Source organism: Rutilus rutilus, assembly GCF_951802725.1.
Source record: "Rutilus rutilus genome assembly, chromosome: 16".
Taxonomy (NCBI): Eukaryota; Metazoa; Chordata; class Actinopteri; order Cypriniformes; family Leuciscidae; genus Rutilus; species Rutilus rutilus.
Genome location: NC_140224.1, coordinates 20,329,382 through 20,350,877, shown reverse-complemented (window position 1 = coordinate 20,350,877; position 21,496 = coordinate 20,329,382). Strand labels below are relative to the sequence as shown.

The following is a 21,496-nucleotide window of genomic DNA, read 5'->3' as shown; positions in this document are numbered from 1 at the left end:
TTGAATGCATCCCTGCTGAATAAAAGTATTCATTCATTTATTCTTATTTTTTTAAAGAGACATTTTACTGACCCCAAACTTTTAGTAGTGTACAGTCTGAAGAAAATCCATGGCATGTCAAAATGTACAACTTATGAGCTTTCAGAGAAAAGAAATGTGCTTATTTTTTAATATTCTTCATATACCCATAATATCAGTCAACTGTATAACTACATTTTAATCAAATAGATAAATAAAAATAAGCAACATTTTAAATGAAAAATAAAAATTATTTTAAAAATAATAAATATATTATTTTGCATAGTATTCAGATACTTAATGCATGCATAATATAAAATATAATTTATTTATAATGACATTTCTGGTTACATTACTCATTGAAAAGTAATTTAAATAGTTGCTATTCTGTTTTTTAAATATAACAAGCAAACATAGTTTCATAATATATTTAAATATATTATTTTTCATTTTTGTTCTCTATGTAAAAGTCTACTCATTTCACAACTTTTTTATTTGAGTGCTGCTTACAAGAATTTTTTTTGATCCAGTAGTTTACACAACGTATAGATGAAAAATAAAATGGTTTCAAAATAAAGGTGTCCTAAAGTGCAACAATAAATCATGCACTTAAAGATCACTTAATTGTCTTTATTCATCATCATCACTGTTCATGAATATTCATACTGAAGCCAGCTAACAAAATAAGTTAAAATATTATTTTTTGTGATCTTGTGAATGTTTCACAATGGTTTAATAATGGCTATGGCCTGAATTAAATGGCACTTTAGTGAGACACAGTCACATGGGAGACAAGAGGAGACAAGTAAAACAGAAGAAAAGACACTTATGCCAGCAGTCTCCATTTTTATTGCCCTCAAAAATGGAAATAAAAGATATAAATGACTTCCTTTTCCTGTCCTCTGACTCTTGGTCATGTTGTTTCAAAAGAAACTTTTACAACCAAGTCCCCATTGACGTTTAAAACCCAATTTGAGAGAGGCCTGAAAAGAGAAGTCCGCTATTAGTTACAAAGTGACGTCAAACTGTCCATGAAACTCTAGAATGACGTTAATTGGGTAGACTGGAAGCCTCACCTAAACTGAGCTTATCTTTTACGGCCCAGCAGATGCAGTAGTGTTGTAGAAGCTGTTGGAGAAGTTCCCGTTCGTCTAAAAACTCCAGGCGTTCAATTCTGTGATTGTAAAACAAAAGAAAGCCATTGCAGAGATTCCGATCTCAATCTTTCCCAGCACAGGTTGCATAGTTATAAATACACACTTGATTACAACTGTGCATTAGTGTTGGCTTGAGTACCTAGATACATCTTCCTGAGGAAGCATGCTGTAGACCGTCATCATGTCCAGTGCGTTGACACTTTCCCAGCCTGCCGACAGAAAGCGGTCTTTCTGTGGAAACACACATTGTTGTTACTAAAACTAAAACCATTTCTCAAAATAAATGTTAGCTGAAAATTAAATATTTAAAAAGATTCAGCTAATTGTGAAGCTGAGCAGATATGCTGAGGTGTCTACAGAAGGTCACCGTGGTGGTGGTAACCTTGAGAGACTTGCACTGATACTGCTTTTGTGAGACTGAAGTGTGGGTGGCTGCAGTACACAATGACCTGAGCTTAACTGCGCTGTTTTCCTGAGTCTTGATGACCCATTGTATGTTGAGCAGGAAAACAACTTTGAATTCCAAGCACTACCACCCAGTGTAATGTTTTGATTGTACATAGCAAGACACTATTTTACTGTATGGAGAAGAACAATCAACAATCATTCAATCTGACAGCTCCTGCTGTACAATTTCTGAGAAGTACATTATGAGTGAAGAGCTAGAAAGTTAACGTCAGTCCTAAAATGTGAGAGCGTCATACTTGAGAGTCCAAAGACTGACACAGGTCCACCCCAGCCAGATTGCACTGCCGTCTCTGCAGATTCTCAATCATGATGTGCCCGAAGCGATCATTCATGTTCACCTTAAAAGATTTGGACAGTTAGCAAGAGCTCACAACTACTCTACAGTTTATGTTTTTACATTTACATGCTTTTCTGTAGCTCAAACAGTAGATAATGGCATGGCGCTAGCAATGACAAGGTCATAAGTTCGATTCCCAGGGAAAACAAGAAAGCAATGGAAAAGTGTACCTTGAAAGCAATATAAATCACTTTGGATAAAAAAAAAAAAAGTCTTTCACATTTGCAGAAATAAAAAAGCAATCTGTGATCACAGTATGAATTCAAACATTTCTCATCAAATTCTATAAGGTTTCTGTAGGTTTTATGAAGGTAAATTGAAGAGGTTTTTAAAGAAACTTTAATAAATACAATACGTTAATATGTTCTCTAAATGTAAATGCATAGGGAGAAACACATGAGTTCTATCTGCAACAGATATCCATTACTTTTTAATTCATTTTACCAAAAAAGTATCTGAAATGCCTCTGCTTTCAAACACTAGTATATGGAAATAACTTTTACTGTACCTTCTGATCACTCAGCAAAAAAGTAATGTTCTTTATCAGTATTTTTGTCTTGTTTTCCAATGCAAATCAAGATGCATTGACTGGAGATAAAAATGACATTTAAGAAGTCTTGTTTTCTGTGAAATTTATCAAAATAAAGTGAGTTTATGATGAAAACAAGAACAAATATTATTACTCAAATAAATGTATCTTGATTTAAAGATGTTTAGATGTTTAAATTGGAAAAAAGGACAAAATTACAGAGGAAGATATTAATTTTATTTATTTTTTGCAATGTATGCAACATTTAATGCCTTAATGCTTTTTGAAATTAAGAATTTCTGCTGATTTAAGACCTTTTTAAGGCCTTCATTTGTGAATTGAGACTTTTTAAAGACCTTTTTAAGCCCTGAAGACACCCTGTTCTACCAAGATCAACTGAACATTTTGAATTTTCAAAAATCTAAATGAGGATTGTTATAACGAGGCAGCTTATGACATTAACTCACCTGTTCGTAATTAATGAACATGGCCGTAGGGAAGGTGTCTGCCACCCAGTGCACCAGTTTAGAGGACTGTTCAGGGGTCATGTACACCAGTACACATTCAGACAGAAAAAGAGTGGGCAACCTGGGTGGACAGAAGCAGGAATACTGTTATTAAGCATAATCCTTCAGCTCATATCAATGGTTGGGAAGAGTTTCTTTATAACACCCATCCTATGATTAAGCTTCCTCTAAAAAGAGGCTGAATTTAACTGTGAACTATGGGTAACATTTTACAATTTGATAACATTAAATAATTACCATAAACTAACAATGAACAGCAGCTTTTACAACATTTATTAATCTAGGATAATGTTACTGTCTACATACATACTTAGGCATTTTACCATTTTAAGTTGTAAAGATGCATTAAATTGATCCAAGGCGATAGTAAAGATATTTATAGGGTGGCTGCTCAAACAGAAGGCTGGATCCTAGTGATGCTGACTAGTCCAGTCCATTGAAGGCTTGTAGGCTAGAGTTCTCCTCAGCATTAAATGCTAGAATGAGACAGTCTAGTCAGTGCACAAGGCTTACACCTCCACGGTCACGGCATGAAAATACTATTAAAACTTATTTTTGGAAAAATACTTTGTATGAAAAATCTTTGTACTAACTGGCTTTCTATTAATGCAATGCAGTAAATGACAACCGTCTTGCGGTCTCCCAGTGGCTTACATTATTGGCAGTTTAGTGTTGTTAAGTGATTCATTTACACCAAGACAAAAGATAACATGTATGCCTTCATCTCTGAAAACATTATTTTGAACTCAGGGCCGACTCGTTTTCCATCAGTTATTTTTCCGTGAATTGGAATGTGTGCAAAGGATTGTGGGTGACTGAAGGATGCAAAGGATACACTTCAGGCATCCTTCAAAATAGGGGTGGGCGATATCTCGATATTTAAAATATATCGAGATATTTTTTAAACACGATATGGATTTTGAGATATCGATATATTGTTTAAATTTAATTCTGATTTCGCCACTTTGCTTGTTTGCCTTCTCTGTGCTGTGTGTGCTCGCCCCCGCCTCCTTGCTTTTGCTACCCCTCCCCTCGCGTGTTGTCTCATTCAACATGGCAGCGCCCGCAACCAGCCCGAAGGCTACAGAACTCGTCTAAATAAAATAAAAAAGGACAACTGGCTCCATTATATGGAGATTAGAGGTGTAACGATACATGTATTCGTATTGAACCGTTCGGTTTTCGGTACACATTTTTCCTGCCGACCAAAATTTCGTTATTTCAAATGTAGGCGCGTTGCGCGTGGCAAGCGCGCTCATGACGCCGGCGCGACCACAACATTGCCCAACATCAAATGGCAAACGCTCGTTATTGTGTGGTTGAAGGACCGTTTATCAGTTTGGACCAGTGCAGCGCGAGCCGATCGTGATCATGCGACACTGTTACTACACAGCGCTAATAAGAGATCCAGTAAAGAAAGCATTTTGAATTCGCCACAGAAGTATTAACATCGCTGCGAGATCTAGTGAGAAGCATTCACATTTCTCCGTTATTAACGGATCAAACAGCGCTGACGTGGAAACCAGGAGAAACATTGTGCCATGAATGAACTTTCCAGTGTCCACAGATCAGCAACATTGACCATGGATTTACTGTAGTAACACTAACTGCAACCATGGAAGTTTGGCAGGAATAGTAGGCTATAATGCCTTCAAGTAACATTACGTCGGTTTTATTTTGACATTATGAAAACAATTGCCTCAAATGTTAATCTGAACTAAAATAAACCTTTGTTTATAACTACTATTACATTTCATTTTTTTCCAAGGCTGTTTTGTTTTATATGCTCCTAAGAAGAGTCAATTATAGCTCCAGAATTGCTCAAAGTAAAAAAAAAAAAATCATACTTTATGATGTTAGTTTTAATAATAAAAAAAAAAGAAAAAAAAAACTTTGTGGTATTTGGCATATTTGTTTTTGTAGTAGTTTTTGGGGGGTTATTTTTCCTGTAAAGATATCGAGATATATATCGTATATCGAGATATAGCATATCGAGATATATTTTTTGCTCCATATCGCCCAGCCCTACTTCAAAATTAGCTGAATGAAGGTCGCAAAACAAAGGCTGCCTTCCAAGGTTCCTTCAAATTGAGTTGGCCTTCAGCGGCAGCCGAGATATGCAGCCTTACTAGAACGCAGCCTTCTGTTTGAGAAGAACCCGTAATGTTACAAACGATTAATGTAAAGTAAAAGATGTTCTTTTGAACATTCTATTCAAAGAATCCTGAAAAAATTTATCAGTTTCCACAAAATTGTTCCACAGAACAGCTGTTTTCAATAAGCATAGTTTCTTAAGCACCAAACCAGCATATTAGAATGATTTGAAGGATCACGTGACACTAAAGACTGGAGTAATGATGCTGACAATTTAGCTTTGCAATCACTGGAATAAATACAATTTTAAAATGTGTTAAAACAGAAAACAGTTATTTTAAAATTTGAATATTATTATAATATTTCACAATATTGCTGTTTTTTTATTTTATTTTATTTTTTACTGTATTTTTGATTAAATAAATGCAGACCTGGTGAGCATAAGAGACTTCTTTCAGAAACATAAAACAAATCTAACAGAAAATTGTTAGTTGATTATATACCCAATGCATTAACAAATGTCAATAAATTTAATCTTATTTTTAAGTGTTATCAAATTATATTTCTGCAGTAGGAAATCTTTTGAAATTTTTTTCTATCGAGAACATCACAATTTAATCAGCTCATGCATTAAACAAGAAGTTTCTTCCTCGAAGCCAAATCATTAAGGTAATATCTAAATGTACAAAGCAGGAAGTCACGGTTTTGGAAGAGTGGTTCGCGTGCTATGACAATAGATTTTCCAGACATTTTTTTTTTCCATTTAGCAAGTGAGACACTGATGGGATTTGCAGACAAGCTGGTAAACGTCAAGACGCCACGTTAGGGTGGACTGAAAAGGAAGTTACAAAAAAAAACAAGCAAAAAAAAAAAACACACAAAACAACTCAAGGTAAGAGACCTTGGAAATGATGCCATTGATGTCATACACCTTCTAGAACGGTGGCTTCCTTCGGGTCTCATCAGATCGCATCAAAGAAAACGTGTACTTTTTGACGCATCTAAGGAAACTCTAAATGCTCCCAAGTGTACTATTGTCATCAGGGGCATCAACAGATGCACGAAAACAAAAAAACAGATGCGTGCAAATCCTATTGGGAGGCCCAAACAGGATGGATCAACCCTATGTAGGATGCACAGAATTGTGAGGGTCACTTTCTAGTAAGTCAAATTATATCTCAAAATCCTATTGTTTTGATACACAACGTTCCACCAGCCGTTAATTTTAGTCTCAACATTATACAACTCTCGCATGTGACCGAGGCAAAGAATTAAACATGTGAACCTTTCAGAAAGATAAAGATAAGAGAGGCTCGTCCTGATGTTATAATTGCCATTCCTATCTAATCTTGAATGTTGATAAGACATCACAAATATGCAGTGCAATAGTAACACTGAAAACTCAGTGTTTTTAACTCAGCCAAGGTTGTGATATTACAGTACGTACTCTGGATTTATCTGGAACTTTTTTAGTTTGTCTTCTAAAGTTGGGAGGTCTCTTAGATCAGCACTGATAATACAATATCTGTCCGAGTCCAGGCTATGACCATCTGTCAAAAAGACAAAGTTGAACAGATGAGAGGTTACAGTGGAAAAGATCACCACACAATAGTAAAGTAAAATGCTCTGTGACATCATAATTCGATTTTAATACCTAGAAGGAGTGAATCAGTGGAGTGCGTCTCAATCAAAGGTTTTGATAGTGGAGGTTTTGTCCTGTAAAAGATGGATAAATAGATAGATAGATAGATAGATAGATGGATAGATAGACTTCAGTTAATCATTTACTCAATTGTTTTATGGAAAACAGGACTTTTATCTCAGTGATCATTATCAGTTTTCAGATTTCTATCATCAAAGTCATTCATATCATCAAACAACTTGCAGAAAGTCCACATGAAAAATACAAGTTTGAACTCTGAAAACTGTTCTGCACATATATACGTCACACAAAGTATTAACAAATATGTATGAAGTTTAATCAGATAGCAGGAAACTGGCATAACAGAGTGTCAAACACAGACACAAACAACAACCAGAACTGAGGGAGGAACTTAAATACACGGTGATGATTGACTAAAAGGACGAACAGCTGTGATAAATGGTGTTAGTGTCCATGGTGATAGATTGTGGCGGGAAAATCAACAATGGAAGGCATGAACTGAAGATAATAGTGACAATATATAGGCCTTTAGCATCTCTCTGTGTTATATTGTCTCAAAAATATACAAATATTACTCAAACAATTTGGACACTTTTTGTTTAAACTTGAGGGGAACAGACTTTATACCACACCAGTTAGTTACAGGCAACTGCAAAAAAAGGTTGTGAGAAAAGGTCTAGTATCATTTGTTTGCAGATGACACTTTGGTATTCTGTTATCTAATGCACTGAGGGTTGGGATTGTGTTGTATTACGTAATTCCTTCTGTACACAGCTTGTGTATTTATGTACTATATGCCACTAACACTCTTAAACCAAGGCACTTTACACAGACATAAAAATCTTCCTCTTCTTTGCATTTCACCTCGGGTCTAGCTTGTTTCCTAGTCTAGTTTTCTAATAAACCTGGCATTGTACACTATGAATTTTGTTTGTACTTATGTTTCTCTATTGCAGTGGTTCCCAAACTTTTTCTGCTGGCACACCCTTTTGTAGAGGAAAATATTTTACATTATTTTATCATACCACCTACATGCACCCACATAAAGACTCTCAGAAGCTAATATTTTGAGGGCCACAACACACTGTGTTGTACTGGTGAATCTGAGGGCGAGATATGCATCGTCATATTTTCTATTTTCTGCGCTTTAACAGCTAGACACTGCACTGGACAGCCTCATCAAGCGAACATTTCAAAACCATTTGTTTCTTGTGTCAGAAGTTGCGCGAGCACTTGGAGTGTGTCAAAAATAGAACGCCTCAGTTTACTGTCCGGAATTTGTCACGTTGCATCCAGTGTAGACAGCAGCATCACTGGTTACAATGGTTTCTATGTGCTTTTGTTGCACCACTCGTGTCTGGTGTAGACACACGTTGTTTTGGTAGTTGTGACGTTTGAAGTAAGGCAAGGCAAGGCAAGTTTATATATAAAGCACATTTTATACACTATGGCAATTCAAAGTGCTTTACATGGAGAGGAATAAAAATAATCACAAAATAAAAGCAAGGAAAATTCAAACAGTTATTCAAAAGCTTTACATAGAAAGGAATTATGTACTATACATACATAATTGTATATTGTTCTTGCTTATTGCTCCGCGCTTTGCTCTATCGCTTTTATATTTTTATATTTTATCTCCTTTTATCACCTAATTTTAACTTCAGCAAATCAGCTCAGTGCTCAAACGACAAAGCTTGGACTACTACAAAAAAGCAGAATTCTTTTATCCGACCAGCCTCCCACTGAAAGCCACCGAAATTCGTATCCGAAATTTTCACACGTTAAAAAATAAATACGACCTCATGTTATGTCAATCACGTTTGCACACTGCCTCCGAAACGTTCGTCCGTCAAAAAAACCTTCGGATCAGGTTCGATTTTCTGCGTTTCATCCGTAGCAAGCATTTTGAATGGTGTTTTGACAATTCAGAGCCACCGAATCACGAATATTCACGAATACGAAAAAACGCAGGCGAAAATTTCAGACTCAGTGTGCAAGGACCTTAAGAGAGAAAATGCCTCTTCTGGTTCAAGAATCTACTTGCTGCAGAAACTGTCACAGACTTTCACAAAGGATTGCAGTTCTTGAAACAAAGTTACTTGCGGGACCACCAAACCGGAACACACAACAGAGCTTCATCATGGACGCCCTCAGCATACAGCCGGTGAGTCCCAAGAATCTAGTGCTCCTCGACAGGCCATACTGAATGTAGAGAAACAAGCCGTAACTGATCGACATACAAATCGATGGCACAAACAGGGAGCGAGACCCAAAGGCACTTGAGACATCAGATTGTCACAAGCATCAAATATTGCCGCAGTAGCATCCTCTACCCCAGATACGGCTCTGACAAGGATTGCAAACACTGGTTTCCTACCACCGCCTATACACCTTGAGAACAGATTTGACGTATTAATGAATGTAGATGTGGAATCCCCAAATGTGATGAATGTGATCAAACAAAGATCGAATCAGCCAGTAGCTAACTAACACTGATGCTAACTGGCACTCAAGGTCGAGCAGACAGCGGCACTCAGCTCAGAGCGCAGCCGAGCACAGGACTCTGATAGTGGGTGACTCCATAATCAGAAACATTAGCAGCAGGGATACAACTACAAGCTGCCTTCCACAAGCAACAACTTCTGATGTAAACAGGTAACTTCAGAACATTCTGTTGAAACATAAGACTGCAAATCGACTTACTCATGTGGGGGAAGAATGATATTCATAAAGAGCAGTCAGAACTCCTTAAGAAGGATTTCAATGAACTTTTTCAGACATTCATCAGTGGACTACCACCAGCAAAAGGAACAAACAGGTTTTCACGGTTGCTTGGGCTTAATACATGGCTGCAAAAAACCTGCAATGTAAAAGGAGTGAACTTTATTGACAACTCTAATCTTTTCTGGAGTCAGAGACAACCGTTTCAACGGGATGGGCACCACCCAAACAAACTTAGCTCAAGAGTGCTAAACGACAATATCTGCTTCTCCCTCCATCATCCTTCTGCAGTGTGTGCCAATCCACTCAATCTGAATGGCACACACACACCTGGACACAGTATGAATGACCACAGGACTTCACTTCAGCATCTGAATGAACATGCGGTTGATATATCACACAAGGACAATGATAACACCACTCCGCCACAACAACCTCTGCTCACGGACACAATCTCAGCTGAGCCCTGCCCACGGAGCTCACCACAGACAGACATATTAGAACTGCTCCAAGATTCAGCACCCAAGGACGACTTCCTGAAAAACAGCCAGGAAAACCAGGACAACATATCACAGCCTCCGATAATAGCAGAGCAACAGCCCTCTCACCAGACACATTATCCCTGTCTCCAGCATTTCCACATCTGTGATTCTCAGAGAAAATGGAAGAACTGGTGTATGCTGGAACCAAACTATCCCATTCTTTTGCTGAGAGCCCTTAGATATCAACCAAAAAACGTCAGGCCCCGCAAACACCAAAGCCTGCGGGCCCAGTTCGCCCTCCTCCTGTGAGAGCTCTTCGGCCTCTGCCACAACACCAGGGCCCACACCCTCCCCCATCTGCTCGAGGTGAACTAAAAACAACTGATACCAGCTCTCAGTGATATGTGTCGGGTCAGCTGCAGTGCAACAATCCTCAATGAAACATCCCCTCCTAACAGTGTCTGCAGAGCAGGTAGAAGAGGTGGGGGTGTATCTGCTCTTTTTAAAGATGTCTATCAATGTAAGCAAATATCATTTGGGAAATTACCCATCTTTCGAATATCTGGGTATTGTGTTAAAAGGTGCTCCACGCATTTTACTTATTATTTACAGGCCTCCAAAATACTCTCCAGCCTTTGTTGAGGACTTTACTGAACTGTTATCAACAATTACCTCAGAGTTTGACTGTTTTGCTATTGCTGGAGATTTTAACATCCACATAGATAATGCAGAAAACAATCTAAAGAAATCAAAACTGTTTTAAAAACTTTTGATCTGACTCAGCATGTACATGAACCCACACACAATCGTGGACACACTCTAGATTTACTTATCAGTAAGGGTCTAAACATTTCATCGATTGTTATTGAGGATGTAGCACTGTCTGATCATTTCTGTATTTTCTTTGATATATTGATCTCTCCTGCCATTGAAGCTAGATCTGTGTCTGTCAAGAAGAGATGCTTAAATGAGAACACTAGTGTACTATTTATGAAGGCTATATCTTTAACACCAAGCATATCTGCTGACTCTGTTGATTTTCTCCTTGATTCTTTTAACTCAAAAGTTAAAAGTGTAATTAATGATATTGCTCCTGTGAAAGTCAGGAAGAAGAGTGGCAGACTAAAAGCACCTTGGAGAAACTCAACAGCAGTGCAAAATATGAAAAGACAATGCAGAAAAGCAGAGCGCATGTGGCAGAAGACAAAACTTGTAGTCCATTATAACATCTACAAAGACAGCACCCATGCTTTCAATATGGAACTAGGCAAAGCTAGACAGACTTTCTTCTCAAATGTTATAAACACCAACTTAAACAACACAAACACTCTTTTTGCTACAGTAGAGAGACTGACAACGTTTTATGTTTCCACTGTTCGATCGTGCCCGCGCCTCTCTCTCTCACACACACACACAACATATTCCAGCATTGCAATCTTGACATCACAGCCTGTTCATGCCCATAGACAGTAAAAGAAATGGACACAGCGATCGCATAGACTTCAATGGAGAAAAGTGAAGCCAATTAGAAGCACTCACTTCCTGATGGCTGAGCGTACTGCGCAGCCTCAAACTGAGCTTGACGACGTAGATGTGACGCGAGCAACCTGTCTGACAGTTGTTAGTCTTCTAGTAGCTGTGCAAAGGGAAATCTGAATCATTCCCTTCCGAATCTTGCAGAAACGGAAAGCGTGAGTAGGAGCTATCCATGAGCTAGGAGCAGGAGCAACTTTTGCTAAGTATTCTGATTAAAGGGTAACTAAACCCCTGGTCAGAGCCTGACTCCACCCACTGGCAATATTTGAAAAATGCTAGAAAAGTGGGCAGACCCCAGCGGAGATAGAGGGGACGAACCAAGGGCGGGGCTGAGCGGGGGAGCGTGCACCTGAGACCTGCTGTCAGACTCTAAAATGGAGAGTGACTCTCAGGGTCGCAAGACGACGTAAAGTACATGCATCTGATGAGTTTTATCGAGTTGATGTCAATAGCGCGTGCTCTCTGTAGGTATATTCATATTTTGCTGCTATGTAAAAAAATCCAGCAAAATGCGCCAGCGCGTTTGTCGACCCCAGAGAATTAACTTTAGCCTAACCATAAATTGTGAATAAAATATATATGATCACTCACATCAAGACGCCGCTGTGGTGGTGGAGTCCATGCAGGAGGAGTAGCGTTTGGATCTGCATCGCTTTTCAGCACGAGCTGTGTGGAGAAGCCCATTTCCACCTCTATTGCATTGGAGAAGCAATCCTGCGTAAAATGCAGGTTGCACACTTGAGCTCTAGGCCGGAACTCACGGTCTTCCAGGCCAAGTGCATGCAACCACTGGCGCCTAATTTCCAAGTCTGCTGGAAAGCTATGCAGTCCAGCAGTGTTGCTGCAACCAGCAACACTACACCTACGTACCCTCCTGACCACTGTACTAAATACAGATAAATCTATGCTAGCTCGTACCAAGGGCGTGGTGAGCTCATACCAAGGGCGTGGTGAGCTGGAACCTGCTTACGTCACGTAGTACCGCTTATGTCACGTAGTACCGCAAACATCCAATAGGAAGATTCAACTGCAGTAGCCACCGTTCAACCTGAAGAGGGCAGCACTCAGACGTTTTTACACCATATATTGTAGAATTAAAACACTTTATACCCAAATGTCAAAAAAGTTACTCGAATCAATGAACAGCACTAATAAAGCCCCATTCTTACAGATCATTAACTAAAAAAGTTGGTTTAGGGTTTAGTTACCCTTTAATTATTTTGTCATTTTGCCTCCACGTCCCCCTGATTGCCTGCGAGCTTCTCCTCCTGTCTATACTGTAATTTCTCTACTGTGCGACAGAGAGTCGCGTGGTTATTACGCAATTGTTAGCCTATTTTTACAAAAACGGCTTCTACGGGGCCATAGTGTAAGATACAAGGTAATGGAGCCTTTTATATATTATCGCGTTTCTTTAGAAATAAACAATGGACAAATGGAGTCTTTAAACGCCTCAGATGTAAAAGTTATTTGCTGGCAAAGTGACGCCAAAATGAATGGGAGTCAATGGAATGCTAACAGCAGGTGATGGCTTGCTAACCAATGGCGGCCCCCGGGGAAGGTACGCTTTCCGGGTGCTGGATTACCCCCTTGTTCATGCCACGGAGCTTCAGAGCTAAGGCGGAGCTACAGATTAGGTGTCCCTAAAGAACCTGCGTATCTAACAGTAGTTCCGCATTACATTAATTAATTTGCACGCGAGTTTTATCTATTTTTATACCGTGTATTCTCCATGTATATTCATGCACCGAATCGTGACGCCCGTACCGTTTCGGTTTAATACGAATACATGTACCGTTCCACCCCTAGTTACTATGTCTGATTTCGAAGAAATTGATGGTAAAATTTAGGAAGAAACCGTACAGCACCTTAAAACATCAACCTGCGCCCTTGACGCACTTCCCACATATTTTTTCAAAAGTGTGTTAAACTGTTTAGAAGCAGATCTCCTAGAAGTGCTAAACTCCTCACTTCTCTCTGGGAGTTTTCCAAACTCCCTGAAAACTGCAGTTGACCCTCCTGAAAAAGAGCAATCTGGATAAGACAATATTAAGCAACTGGATAAGACCATATTAAGCAACTGGATAAGACCATATTAAGCAACTATAGACCAATCTCAAATCTTCCTTTCATAGGCAAGATCATTGAAAAAGGGTGTCTTCAATCAGCTGAACAAATTCTTAAGCTCGAATGGATACTTTGACAATTTTCAATCTGGTTTCCGACCACATCACAGCACAGAGATAATAAAGATAAAGCTCATAAAGATAATAAACGATAGTCGCTTAAATACTGATTCAGGCAAATTATCAGTGCTGGTACTACTCGACCTCAGTGCTGCATTTGACACTGTCGATCACAACATACTTCTTGACAGGCTGGAAAACTGGGTCGGGCTTTCTGGGATAGTCCTAAAATGGTTCAGGTCATACTTAGGAGGGAGAAGTTATTATATGAGTATAGGAGACCATAAGTCTGAGTGGACATCCATGACATGCAGAGTCCCTCAAGGCTCAATTCTTGCACCACTCCTGTTCTGAAGTCATTGCGTTTGGAAACAAAGATGAAGTTCTCAAGGTGAACGCACCTTGAGATGTTAGAGACCCCTAACTTGACGCTAGGGGTCTCTAACAACTAAAAATCAAGTCAGGAATCTCGGTGTGATTCTGGAATCAGACATTAGCTTCAGTAGTCATGTCAAAACAATAACTAAATCAGCATACTATCATCTCAAAAATATTGCAAGAATTAGATGCTTTGTTTCCAGACAAGACTTAGAGAAACTTGTTCATGCTTTCATCACCAGCAGGGTGGATTATTGTAATGGACTCCTCACTGGCCTTCCCAAAAAGACCATAAGACAGTAGCAGCTCATAGAGAACGCTGCTGCCAGGATTCTGAGCAGAACCAGAAAATATGAACATATCACACCAGTCCTCAGGTCTTTACACTGGCTCCCAGTTACATTTAGGATTGATTTTAAAGTATTATTTCTGGTATATAAATCATTCAATGGCCTAGGACCTCAATACATTGCAGATATGCTCACTAATTATGAACCCAACAGATCACTCAGATCACTAGGATCACATCAACTAAAAAGTAGATTCATCGTCTGCTTTACACCGTGTCCTAACCACACATGATGCGTTATTATTCCTGCAACAAGCAATTTGTCTGTCCACACACCAGACGTGACTACGAAATACGACAAAATCAATCAACGATCACAGCCAATCAGAAGAGCACGTGGGCGGGCTCTAGCAGCAAGCACACTGCACTCGAAACACATGGACAAGTACATAAACAAATTCTTAAATATTACACCATTTTACCGTTATTAAAATACATACAGAGTTACTGAAACATTCTTTGTCATAGAATACACTTGTTTGTTCAAAAAGTCTTTTAAAATCTGTTGACTATCTTTGACTGAAGATAGTTAGCTTGGCAGTTTAGGTTCAAATCAGTGTCTTGGGTTGACTCGTCACTGACATACTTTTCGATCTTTTTGTCCTTTCACTCGGAACTCTCTTTAGTTACAGCAATCCCTTTTAACAGAAGACACTTATGTGATTCGACACTCCTCGCATCGTGATTCTTTTAGGATGAGTGTTTTTTTATCGTCTTGTACACACGATCAGCTTTCAGTGCAAACTTTCTTCTCTTCCTTGCTTCATCGGCTGTTTTCGATGGTCTTCGTAGCTTTTCCTCTGACACAACTGATTCGCCGCTCGAAACACCTCTCTCCTCCAGTCACCCCGAATAAGTCTCCAAGTTCACTTAAATTGCACCTTAATCGTTTCTGACTTTACACTAGCGGCAATGTCTTCACTGGAGGGAAAGCATATTTTCTCTTCCTGGGCGAGCGGCTCGACAATGCATCCCCAGCCAAGGGAGCGTTCGTCAGAGAGAAGAACAGACGGCACTAGTGGGCATTCTCCTCTGTGGCAAAGAGGTCGACTTCCGCTTTGTCAAAGACACTCCATATCAAGCGCAACATCTGTTGGTGCAGCTTCAACTTCCTGTGAACAACGCCCTCTTTGGACAGCATGTCCGCCCCGCAGTTCAGCCTGCCTGGCACATGAACTGCCCTTTTCAAGAGGAATCGCTGGTCCGCCCATAAGAGGAAGCGCTCTGTCGGCCTCTGAGGGGACGCCGACACACAACTCCCTGGCGATTGATGCACGCCACCACCGCCGTATTGTCCGTTCGAATGAGAACATGACGGTCTCTCGCGAATGGCAGAAATTCCCACAGAGCCAGATGAACAGCCTTCAATTCCAGGCAGTTTATATGCCATCGCTGATCCCCTGGTCGTACATGGTTCTATCGAACCAGGGTGGCAGAACGTTGAGACGTACGCGCGTTACCACAACGTACATTCTCCCCACTTTCCACGCTCTCCACGGAACGCAATCTTTCAGCCAAAGTTGCAGTGGCCTCATGTACAACAAAGTCAAGTGGTAAACTGAGGCTGCAGCTGCCATTAGCCCTAGCAGTCTCTGAAATTACTTCAGAGGAACCATCAAGATCATTTACAATGTGCATCCCACTGAGTCTCAAGGGGGAAAGCACTGCATTCACACACTTTGTGAATGTACGTGGAGCCAGAGCCAGCCCAAATGGCAGGACTTTGAACTGGTATGCGTCTCCTTTGAACATGAATCTCAGATAGTGCCTGTGATGAGGGGCTATTTGGATGTGAAAGTAAGCGTCCTTCAGTTCCACCACTATAAACCAGTGGAGGATCTGCTTTACAGTGGTCATCTTCAACGGACGCTTGGCTCTGGCTCGATTCCGCGGCCTTAAGTCCAAAATCGGACGCAAGTCGCCATCCTTTTTCGGAACGAGAAAGAAGTGGCTGTACAGACCACACTGACATTGCTCCGAAGATACCACTTCTACTGCCTGCTTGGTCAGGAGAGTCTGGATCTCTGCACAAAGCATAGGAGCAACCTACTTTGATACCTCTGACTCAATCACATCGCTGAAGCGGGGCAGTCTGCGCACAAACCGAAGTGAATAGCCGTCTTTATAATATTGATAACCCAGTCTGACACTGCTGGCAGCGCTGGCCACGTGCTCAAGCAGTCTGACAGGGGTTGCAGCGGCCTCTGCTGTGGCGAGGGCTGTAAACTGGCCGCAGGCAGGACGTCTCTGACGTCTATCCCACAGCCCGTTGGCCGGGGAAGCTCTCGACTGCTACACTGGATTGCATTGAGCTCGCACTCTGCAAAACACCGCCTGAGGTGATCTACTGAAGGGGCGCAGCTATTGCAGTAGCAATAGTGTGATTCAATCAGTCTTCAGTATTTTTGGTGAAGGAGTTTCCTTAAAGGGATAGTTCGCCCAAAAATGATATTTAGCCCATGATTTACTCACCCTCAAGCCGTTCGAGATGCATATGTCAATCTTTTTTCAGACGAACACATTTTCAGTTATTTTAGAAAATGTCTTAGATCTTTCAGTGGTTAGAATGTGAAGCAATGGGGTCCAGCTCGTTGAAGTCCGCAAATGAGCATGCATCCTTCACAAAAGTAATCCATCCGGCTCCAGGGGGATAAACGAAGGCCTTCCGAGGGTAATCCGTGCGGTTTTGTCGTAAAAATATACAAATTTAAAACGAAAATAACTGGCTTCCGGTGGCGGTCGACGCGCGTTCACGGAGATGGATGCTGGCATTTGACGTAGGACGTATCGTAGGAAGCGTCGTGACGAAGAACGAATGTAGAGTTTTGTTTTGCTCTGCTCTCTGGCTGCGCTGTCACGTTCGTTCTACGTCACGACGCTTCCATCTCCATGAACGTGCGCCGACCGCCACCGGAAGCCAGTTATTTTCGTTTAAAGTTTTAAATTTGTATATTTTTACGACAAAACCGCACGGATTACCCTCGGAAGGCCTTCGTTTATCCCCCTGGAGCCGGATGGATTACTTTTGTGAAGGATGCATGCTCATTTGCGGACTTCAACGAGCTGGACCCCATTGCTTCACATTCTAACCACTGAAAGATCTAAGACAATTTCTAAAATAACTGAAAATGTGTTCGTCTGAAAAAAGATTGACATATACATCTCGAACGGCTTGAGGGTGAGTAAATCATGGCTTAAATATCATTTTTGGGCGAACTATCCCTTTAAGTGTCGCAATGTTGAGAGAACTACCTCGAAAGGGAATAGCATAAGCATTTTTTTTTTTTATATGAGCAGAACATCAATTTTAAGTGTGTTTAAAGTTTAGATTCATGCTTGTTATTTTTTTATTGCGTTTTAAATGTTTTGATTCCCAGTTATTATTTCACTTATATCCTTGACCACGCTGTTTGCTATTCAGATAATTTTGCATTTGTTTTTCAATTTTGTGCAATATATTTTTACAAAATAAGGTCTGTGGTAAACATAGCTTGATAATATTTTGCTTTACAAAGTAAATTACACACACCCATACCGAAAAAGCAAATTTTGTTTATTTTTTGAAAATGTATGTTTCTAATGAGCAACTAGATAAGAATGTTTGGGGTGTGAGTGTGTGCAGTAGAACAAAATATCAAAATATTGTCAAGTTATATTAACCACAGACCCTATTTTACTAAAAAAGCCATTGATGCCAAAGCTGCACCACTCTATTGTAAGTCACTTTGGATAAGAGTTGGCTAGTTGCACAGCTGTCTAAAACATCCTCCACACATGAATAGTAATTTATATGCATAACAGCAATTGAACAGTATTAATTCAGGTGGGATACTTTAAAATAATAAAGAGCACCAAAGAACCTATTCATTTAATACAAAAATGATGATAGATAAACAATCAAACCATTGCTTTGGTAGGGTGGACATAGCTAGACAGAGGGTCCCTAAACTACTCATTAGAGACACTGTCTCCCTCTAGAGGAATATGACTAAAAGAACATGTTATGCTTACAAAATCATTCATGCTAATGTCAATAAGCAAATTATTGAAAATCAAAACAATAATTATATTATAAAAGTAACAACACCTTACTTGATGTGGTGTATTTTTCTAGCAACAATTGTTGGGAAGTCAACTTCAAAGAACTTTTTCGGCATAATGTTTTCATCCTAAGAATTAAGAATACACATTAAAAAAATATACTTTTCTTTGATTGCTTATCAAGAATGATTTATTTCATGAGTCTGTGGAAGGATACACATTATTCCTTATTTATATATATATATAATAACTATTATTATTGGATCTCAAAATAGTTAAATGTGACATTAATAATAAAAAACAACAACCTTTAATCTCCAAAAAGTGGTATCCAGTCCAGCCCCAAGATTCACCACCTGGCAGTCACACTGCGTCTTCTCAAGAAAAGCATCAAGAAGGAGATTCACCCCTTTGACACGACCATAATAACCTACACCACAATAATATTAATAAAAGCAAATTAGATTAAACGCAGCTGCAAACATTGACCAGCAGGTGGAGATATTTAAACAATCTTACCTCTGTTGATCTCAGGTGCTTTACGTTCACCTACTTGCCTCACAAAATACTGGGCATAGAGGTCAGTCCAGTAACCTTTACTAGTAGCAAACCTATAAAACAGAATAAAAACTATACGGTTATATTCAATAAATCAAATTGTTATTATTACACATAAATGGCATACGACATGTATAACTACAGCACTGTTGCTGACATGTAAATAATGAAAGAATTTGAAGTAATACATACATTATTATATAAAATCAATCATTTCATGCTCAACCACGACTGTAGTACAATATTTTGCCTATTTAGTGATACTATGATGCTCATTAACAATGTGCTAGAATATCATGAGGGAAGCATTTAGAAACACACTAAAATTATGTTTAATAATTTTATTTCGGATCACTGTTTGCCAGCCGTGCTACCTTTTGCATATCGATGCGTCGTCGCAGGTTGCTCTGACCGCTTCATCAGCAGTGTCAGAATATGTATATGGCTGTTTGGATGCCATGAACACTTGCAGATTTGAAGCAACGTGAGAATTATTGCAAAACACTGCGTTAAATACACATGCTGTATTCGTATGAACGCAAAGGCTAAATGTTAGCTAAACTGAGCGGGTTTCGAAAACCGCAACAGCCAAAGATTCAATATTTCATTGCCAAGATTATCAACAGATTCTTTAAATATTTTTCAAACACATTTATTTGAAACAAGCATATTGGTTTTTACAGCGGCATAACATAAACAGAACTGCACCAAGCGCTTCGGTTGACTATCACATGTTTACATCTATTTCCGCTGACGGAACTTTCCCATAATACATCTCGAGGTGGCGAGGAGAGCTTACTGCGCATGACAGTCATTTTAATTCACATTTATGTGTAACATTTACATTGGTTGGTCTTCAGATGTTTGCGCCGATGCAAATCGCAAGAAGAATCATTTTATAAATGTGTTTTTTAAATATATATTATTGCTCACAATAACACCCCTGCATCACTCAAGTCAATGATAACGGGAAATGTCCCGTTACAAATGTATAGATATTAGACGTCATATGAGGGTTATAAAAAATGATATCACTTTAAATCTGTCATTTAGAAGTCTGTGAAATATAATTAGAGGAAGAGACCGCATTATTAGAAAATGACTGTTGTGGATTGGATTAGATCAGGTCTCAAGCCTCATTATGAGTCAACGTTGTGAATAGAGAGAGAAAAAGAGAGAGAGAGAGTAAAAAAAAATATTAGCATGATTTTCTGCTTTTACAATATTGCCAAAGCATATACAGTATTTAAAATATTAAAATAGATGCAACTAATATATATATATATATATATATATATATATATATATATATATATGTGTGTGTGTGTGTGTGTGTGTGTGTGTGTGTGTGTGTGTGTGTAATTATGTATAAATATATAGTAAAACTAAAAACAGAAAAGAAGGACAGTTTTGGTTGAACAGTAAGAGATTCGCTATGATGTAAATTCCTACAGTCCATTCAGGGAGTGTATGGTCATCATCATCACAGTTGGTAATATGAGTGGACACTGAACTCTGCGTAGTCTTTCATGCTGCGTCTCAAACAGAGACGCTATTTGGGCATAACAGACCGCTTAACGTTTATATAGTCAACGCAGTAGGATTCAGGACAGCCCCTGTGTGACCACATTAATGGCATCATGATCAGCCTGGAGCTTCGCTGATCTGACCTGTGAAACATATACACACACACGCACGCACACACGCAGTACCCGACACGGATGGAGTGATCAGCCCGCTGCCGTGCACTTCCACTCTCTCCCGTAACGTTAGTTGTCACGGGCTGGCATATACGTGGAAACACCGCTCACTCCCGCTTGTGAGAGCAGTTGCAACACGGAGTGACATGAAACGAGCACCGCTACTCACCGGAGCTAACTTTTTTCCACACTACTGTTTTTTTCTCTCCCGTTCGGCTAGTTTTCTAGCTGCTTGAGCTAACCGAACACCGGGCTGTTTTAATGTAATTATCCACACGACTTCGCCATCGTGCTCAAGGATCTTTCGGCTCATGAGGCATCGACGACCACACTCTCCACGTCTTAAAAACTGGGTTTTGAGGCCGACGCCACTAAAATGAAGAAACAATTTAATCGGATGAAACAGCTCGCCAATCAAACAGTTGGCAGGCGAGTACAGATTTTTATTTTATTAAGTTTTTATCTGGTTTTGCCATCTCATGGATGGGCACGGACAGCTCTGTCATGGTTTGATATGTTGTTGTTATGTTATGTTGTCAAGGCGGTAACTTAACGTTAGCCGAATTAACCAGCTGCCTAAAAAACATATTTTCGATTTACCACATAATATAACAGCAATTAGCTAAACAGTAAACTTTCTTCGTTTTTTGACATACTTCGATCACGCAGTTGTTTGACCAGGCTCAACTTTTCAGATGTGTTACTTTTGATAAGAATATAGGCTATATAGTATTAACTGTTTGTAGGATTCG

The 21,496-nt window shown here is 39.4% G+C and overlaps 2 protein-coding genes across 3 annotated transcripts in view; one reads left to right on the top strand and one right to left on the bottom strand.

Moving 5' to 3' along the window:
- Positions 1 to 475: 475 nt before the first annotated feature.
- Positions 476 to 19,830, bottom strand: lcmt1 (leucine carboxyl methyltransferase 1). Its single transcript, XM_084434693.1, has 11 exons — positions 19,419 to 19,830; positions 19,006 to 19,097; positions 18,795 to 18,916; positions 18,538 to 18,614; positions 6,785 to 6,846; positions 6,578 to 6,680; positions 2,977 to 3,097; positions 1,880 to 1,981; positions 1,315 to 1,406; positions 1,095 to 1,192; positions 476 to 1,001 (listed from the first exon to the last, which is right to left on the bottom strand). Exons 1-11 carry the CDS (start codon positions 19,502 to 19,504, stop codon positions 979 to 981), a joined length of 978 nt encoding a protein of 325 aa, XP_084290819.1. The 5' UTR covers positions 19,505 to 19,830; the 3' UTR covers positions 476 to 978.
- Positions 19,831 to 20,535: 705 nt separating this feature from the next.
- Positions 20,536 to 21,496, top strand: part of arhgap17a (Rho GTPase activating protein 17a) — a 34,710-nt gene continuing 33,749 nt past the window's right edge. Inside the window, exon 1 of one of the 2 annotated variants that reach the window (XM_084434691.1) lies at positions 20,536 to 21,173. In XM_084434691.1, coding sequence (XP_084290817.1) covers positions 21,121 to 21,173 — 53 coding nt within the window. In that variant the 5' untranslated portion in view covers positions 20,536 to 21,120. The remainder of the gene's footprint in view (positions 21,174 to 21,496) is intronic. The other variant, XM_084434692.1, reaches the window with a different exon arrangement.

Bases quoted from the DNA above. Each gene is read 5' to 3' on its own strand.
- lcmt1 (XM_084434693.1), bottom strand. From the start codon at position 19,504: ATGGCATCCAAACAGCCATATACATATTCTGACACTGCTGATGAAGCG. The intron at 3,098-6,577 runs GTACGTACTGTA...CTGTCCACCCAG, and splicing joins AAGTTCCAGATAAATCCAGA to GTTGCCCACTCTTTTTCTGT. The intron at 1,193-1,314 runs GTACTCAAGCCA...TTACAATCACAG, and splicing joins CCTCAGGAAGATGTATCTAG to AATTGAACGCCTGGAGTTTT.